The sequence below is a fragment of the Lygodium microphyllum genome, unplaced genomic scaffold (assembly GCF_053477565.2).
Source record: "Lygodium microphyllum isolate KBCC unplaced genomic scaffold, Lygodium_microphyllum_v1.1.10 scaffold_805, whole genome shotgun sequence".
In the NCBI taxonomy this organism is placed as follows: domain Eukaryota; kingdom Viridiplantae; phylum Streptophyta; class Polypodiopsida; order Schizaeales; family Lygodiaceae; genus Lygodium; species Lygodium microphyllum.
Window position 1 is genome coordinate 11,693 of NW_028230234.1, and position 6,407 is coordinate 18,099.

The window sequence follows — 6,407 nt, forward strand, 5'->3', positions numbered from 1 at the left end:
TAGGATCGATTATGCAACTACACAAGAGGGCTTTGAGTATCCTAGAGGGGCTCATTGTTGCTTAGTGTGGCTTTCTAAGAAGTGTAAGGCCTCTCGCAACGTATAATTGTGTTCTCTGGGTTAGTTCTACATTGATGGGTTCAAGTCTTAACTGTCCTCGTCATCCATCGGGCTATGCCAGGTGTTGAGGCTTGAATTACACCTTAGTACTTTAGTATGCATGTAGTTGCTTAGTCTATCATATGTAAAGCAACCTTCAAATGTCACGAGATGACATGTGAAGGATGGCAACTATCCTAATGTGCCCCTTTTTGTATATATCTTCAACTAAAATGAAAGATCTTCTGGATAGTGCCATGTGGGGGTTGCTAATGGGGCTGATTTTACATTCCTGTCCTTGTATCCCGAATTTCTAATCCCATTAACTATGATTTCTCAATTCAAGTAATAATTGAGTAGTATTTTTCAGGATAGTGTATTGATGTACATGATTATGCTATATACTTCATGTCTATATAGGGTTACTAAAAACTATGTGCTATTTATGGTTGTTTTTATTATTTAGGAAGTTGTAGATAGTGATGTGGGCATTTTAGGTAGATTGTTATTTGTATTGATCATGATAGGCCATTGCAAGGAGGATGGAGAATCACTGTATGAGCTAGATGCAACCTAATGTAAGGCTATGACAACTAGACATGTTGAGGTGGATGTACTGCAACTAAGTGTGTAGCCTCACATTCATTATGATAGATATTTGGGACAATAAAATGCTTAGGCTAAGTAGGTATTGGGATGATCAGTGATTGTCTCTAGACCTCCACATGGATATAATCCATCTCTTGATTATCTCATGGTAATGGATTGTGGAGAGCCATCGTGTTATGAGGATGCTATGTTTAGGGATGATAATCATAAGTGGAAAAAGACTATGCAATCAAATATGGGTTCGTTAACTTGAGAATTGATTCTGTTGGTGAAAATATAAGCATAAATTACCATGCAAATGGATTTATAAGTTGAAAATGTCACCATCAGATGCATTACCTAAGTATAAGATAAGATTGGTAGCCAAGGGCTTTAAGCATGTGAAGGGGATAGACTTTGATAATATCTTCTCACTAGTAGTCAAGATGACCACTCTTTGTATAGTGCTTGCATTGGTTGCTAAGGAGGACATGAAGCTTGTCCAAATGTATGTAAAGACAACTTTCTTACACGGGGACTTGCATGATGATATCTACATGTAATAGTTAGACGGGTTTGTTGTATTGGATAGAGAACAATTATAAGCTTCACAAAAGTGTATGTCGACTAAAGTAGGCTCCAAGGGAGCGATACTATAAGTTTGATATATGAAGCTTCTCCAAATGTATGTAAAGACAACTTTCTTACACGGGAACTTGCATGATGATATCTACATGTAATAGTTAGAAGGGTTTGTTGTATTGGATAGATAACAATTATAAGCTTCACAAAAGTGTATGTCGACTAAAGTAGACTCCAAGGGAGAGATACTATAAGTTTGATATTTTTATGAGGTCTCAAGGATATATATAGAGTGTAACATATTGCTTTCTTTACACGAAGAAGGCTAATGATGGTAGTTTTAGGATGGATAATATGCTTATTATTGGGAAATCTATCTTGGTTGTGGATGCACTAAAGAAAAGGTTGCATGAAACCTTTGATATGAAGGATTTAGAGAATGCAGGACATATCATTGGCACACAAGAATTATACGAGATAAATACAAGGACAATCTCTATTTGTCTCAAAAGGAGTTATGGCTATTTTAGCCAAGAGGACAAATACAAGAACAATGAGGCTAGAACACATGTGGTTATTAACATTGACCTCAATCGACTTTTTGTTTAAGACCACTTGACACTTTTTATGATATCAAAACAATGAGAAATGTCTTTTAGAAATAGCCAATTGTTAAAATGGGATGCTGCTTTTGTAGTTTGTGCTCTCTCCTCTATAATGTATATATCACTTGAGTCTTCTCTCTTCTCCTTCTCCCTTACACTCTTGATCCTCTCTTCCCTTTCTCATTAAGTCCATGCTATAATAACAGGTGAGGAGAACCTTTCCTTCAACATCATGCATTGCCTCTATGCTTCCCACATCTCCATTTATCCTAGCTAAGGGTTGATAGATTTCTCTTAGAAGAATTGGAGTATTTGGATAGGTAAAAGCTAACTAAGATCTTGCTTTTGGAAGCATTGAAGTATTTGGATAGATAAGAGGTTACAATTTGTTGGCATCGAAGTCTTATATGAGTTAGGAGAGAGTAGACTTAAGGTCACAACCTTGTAGATGATGCAAACAGTTAAGGTGACAACGTAAACACATGTGCATAATCCACCAATATCATAGCCATGGAGGATCATAAGTGAGGTTTGAGTAGTGTTAGAGACAGTTGAGCTCTCTTCGTGATTAGTTTGATAGCTGAGCTTGTTATCAGTGGTGGGTAGAGCATTCTTCATCGCTCAATGTTGGTCTCATTACTCCTTGTTGATAGAGTGTGAGGTGGAATTGTTCGAGTCCATCTCATATCTCTCATTTCTCTTCGCTCTTTCCCCATTTCTTTTATAGTGGAGAAACCTTTGCAACAAAGTGGCAAGTGTCGAGGCTTGACAACTTTTGATGTTCTCAGCCATGCTTGAATGATTAAGCATATGTTGTCACACGGGGTTTTCAAAGGTTTGTTGGACCTTATGCTAGAGATTTTCCACAGCCAAATGAACCCTGTAGCAGCAAACTCAAGCAACACCAATGGAGGGGGATATCATGGTAACCATCTAAAACTTTGTCAAAGGAGAGGAGCCATTGTGTGCAAGGGCTCTTATATGTGGGTTGGGGACCTCTCCTCATAGAAATTGCACTTAAAACATCTCCATACCGCGTGGCTTTCTCGCTCATTTTTGTCTCGGGATTGAGCCAACTTGGGCGATAGAGGTTCCCTCATGGTTCTTTTCTCCCTTTCAACCATCTCTGGTTTCTGTCATTGCCTCTCTTTTCTCTCTTCTCTGATCATTTCTGTGGGCTTGTAGATCTATGTCGGCACAGTGGGTTCATCCTACCGATGCATCCAAGAGCTATCGAGGGCCTTGATCCATAAAAATCCTATCTGCGTGTCTCCCCTGTTTCTTCCCCTTTCCCAATACCTCGGCTTTCTCTCAATCTGCGACTCCAAAGGCAGCCCCTTCTGCCCCTTTCTCACAAATAATCGACCTCACTTTATGCCATTGCCAGGCCCCTCTCATCGTTAATATCGGGCATCATCATCGTCCTAGATCTAATAATCCCCCTTCTTATCTCTCTCTCTCTCTCTCTCTATCCGAAGGAAGACCTATCCTCACAAGGGAACTTGTCAGCCTATTGACCTTTCAATGAGAGACAGCGCGTCCTCGCGCAATGATCCATCTATGGGCTGCAGGACCGATGATCGCTAACCAAAGGAATGGGAACATGCTCTTCATCCTCATCTGAGAATGCCGGGCCTAACACACAGGAATTCTCATTCCGGTAACTCGTCTTCGTCCGCCCTCGGATCTATCGGTAGGAAGGCGCGATCAAGTTCACCTCAACATGGCATTGATCCATCTCAACTGCACAAGGTATGCTCCTTTGTCTTGGGGTGGTTGTGTTTATTCGATCGTCACTCGATTATCCGATTGTTGATCAAGTTCAGATCTTGTTTTCTTCGACGTGTTCGGAACATAGAGTATAATGAAAATTTTCAACAGTATGTTGGTCATTGTTAGGACGTTCGTGCTAATAAGCGTGCATCACCTCTCCTCTGTAGCAGATCAACCTTTATTGTGTTAGATATAGTTCAACTTTTTCCTCTTTAGTCTGCTTTGCATCCTATTGTGTGCAAATGGTTTTGTAGGCAGTGTAGAAACAGCTATTACCCTCATACTTAGCATCATAGTTGTTGAGCGTGTGGCAGTAGTCTTCTAACCATCACTTGTGTGGCCATTGCGGATGCTACGCCAAGTTTGCTATTGAAAGCTTGAAATGCTTCGAGCTTGGTTATGTTTGATAGTAGGTTGAATGGACGTTAGAAATACCATTGCAAGCTTTACTTCATTACTGGCGAGGGTTTTGACTTAATACTGCTCTTTGATGCTTCGTATACTTTAATGGGATTCACTATCCTATGCTCCTTGGACGTTGAAAGTTTGCGTGAGGGTTCTTCTGTAAAACATTAGTAAAGCGAAGGCTCGAGAGTGAACTGTCCCTGCAAACTGAGGGGCTGTACAACAGCTTTCTTTTCTTCACAGCTCTGATGTATCAACCTTGGACATTCCTGGTCTTTCATACCTTGAATCTTGTTTATTGCTTTAAGTGTTTTCAGAGGAGGTTGAAGTTATTGGCATGTAATATCAATCTTACAGAAAATACATGGAAGTCTTTTGATAGTTGGAGCTTAGTACTGTAGACCAGATCAAAGCCAGATACTCTGCTTTTGATGCTGATCATGTGTTGATTCTTTAGGTGGAGTTCTGCATTTGCTTCATCCTGTGAGATGTGCTTGTTTGGTGTGTGAGTTTGCCTCTTCAGGATCACCCTGGCTTTCATAGTGGTCTGTTATGTTAGATTGTCTATAGTTCAGAGCATCAGGGTTGTCATTGAGCTAGGTCCGCTATGTCAGTTTTGCTTGTACTTCATGAACATTGTGGCTGTCATTGTGCCTGATGGGTCTTATCTCATTATGTAAGCCAACTTAAGGCATTGTGACATTTGTTTGCCATGCAGAGACTTTATGGGAAACTCTTCAATGGGTTGTTGCCTGCTGTTGTCTCAGCCTGGCTGTGTATTGGTTAAATTCTTATAGTTCATATGAAGTATCTGATGTATTCTCAATTATTGAATGCACAGTTCTGGGATGATCTTAGTCTTCCTTCAAGGCGCGATTTGTTACGGATTGATAAGCATACCTTGTTTGAGCAAGTTCGCAAGAATATGTACTGCTCCCGCTGCAATGGTCTTCTCCTTGAAGGGTTCTCTCAGATTATTGTCCATGGCAAGAACCTACAAGGAGGTTCTTCATACTATGCTAGAGGTAATGCTGGAGACAACAGGGAAGCTTCTGACATGAGAGAGAACATGGCAGCCAGTGATGCAAGAGACCCATCAGTACATCCTTGGGGAGGATTGACTGCAACTCGAGATAGTATGTTGACGCTATTGGAATGCTTCTTCAATGGCCAATCGCTTGAGGTGCTTCAAAATGTACGTAAAATTGCATACGCTTTTACCCCCTCCAAATTGTCCTTTTTTACTTCAGTTTTGAGTTTTGGAGGCATGCGGTTACTTCCATTAATGCATCATCTCCAGGTTTTTGATTGTGCACGTACCAGAGAATGGGAGCGTGAGCTCCTATATCCAGATGCATGTGGTGGTGGAGGCCGTGGCTGGATCAGCCAAGGAAATGGTAGTACAAGTTTTAGTAGAGGCTATAGCCTAAAGGAGACTTGTGCACTTCACACTGCCAGACTCTCTTGTGATGCTCTAGTCGATTTTTGGTCTGCATTGGGGGATGAAACAAGGAGATCTCTGCTTCGGATGAAAGAAGAAGACTTCATTGCAAGGCTCATGTACAGGTAAAGTTTAAGAATTAGCCTTGTCATAGTGCTTGTTGATTCGTGGTTTGTGCCACCTCTTATTTATTCGTGAGACTGACAGGTGAGTGCTGTGTTATAGCAGGTTTGACAGTAAGAGATTCTGTAGAGATTGTCGGCGGAATGTTTTAAGGGAGTTCAAGGAGCTTAAGGAGTTGAAACGTACTCGAAAAGAACCGAGGTGTACAAGATGGTTCTGCACTGCTGACACTGCATTCCGCTATGAGGTGCTTGCCTTTGACTGTTGGTTACCATCTGGAAACTAGTAAATGCAGAACGCTGTTTACATTATATATCTTTTTGCAATGGTAAAGGTAGTACTGGAGTAGCTTGTTTTATATTGATGCTGCTCAGCGACACTTTTATGCTTCTTTTCAAAAGAAAGTTGTATTGTGCTGTGCCCACTATTGCATGGACTTCAGAATTTTGTAGCTTTAGCAGGTGTATGCCAGATCTATTGGCCATTCTAAGGCCTTCGGTCATTATACTTATAGAAAAGGGGTCAAGAAAGAAGTCAAGAACTGAAAGTGATTAATCTCCGTGTTAGATGAGATGTTAAGGCTCTTTACTGTGAAATGAATTAGTGGGCCACGACTTTAATTGGAACTTCTGGTGGAGACTTGTGTCAGTTTTCAAATGTGTGACAGTCTTTATGTGCCATTGTATGGGCAAGCAGCTGAAGGTAAGAGACTTTTTAGGTAACTTATCATACAAAGTGATCTTCACTTTATACAGTGATCTTTGTCCTTTAATTGTGATATTATCTGGCTG

The 6,407-nt window shown here is 40.6% G+C and overlaps 1 protein-coding gene across 1 annotated transcript; it reads left to right on the forward strand.

Moving 5' to 3' along the window:
* Positions 1-2,888: 2,888 nt before the first annotated feature.
* Positions 2,889-6,318, forward strand: LOC148007984 (uncharacterized; the record flags this gene model as incomplete). Its single annotated transcript, XM_087674545.1, has 5 exons — positions 2,889-3,626; positions 4,894-5,247; positions 5,353-5,618; positions 5,722-5,879; positions 6,221-6,318. Coding segments are annotated over exons 1-5 (1,002 nt in total), but the record flags the coding sequence as incomplete, so codon positions are not given.
* Between the last annotated feature and the right edge of the window lie 89 nt (positions 6,319-6,407).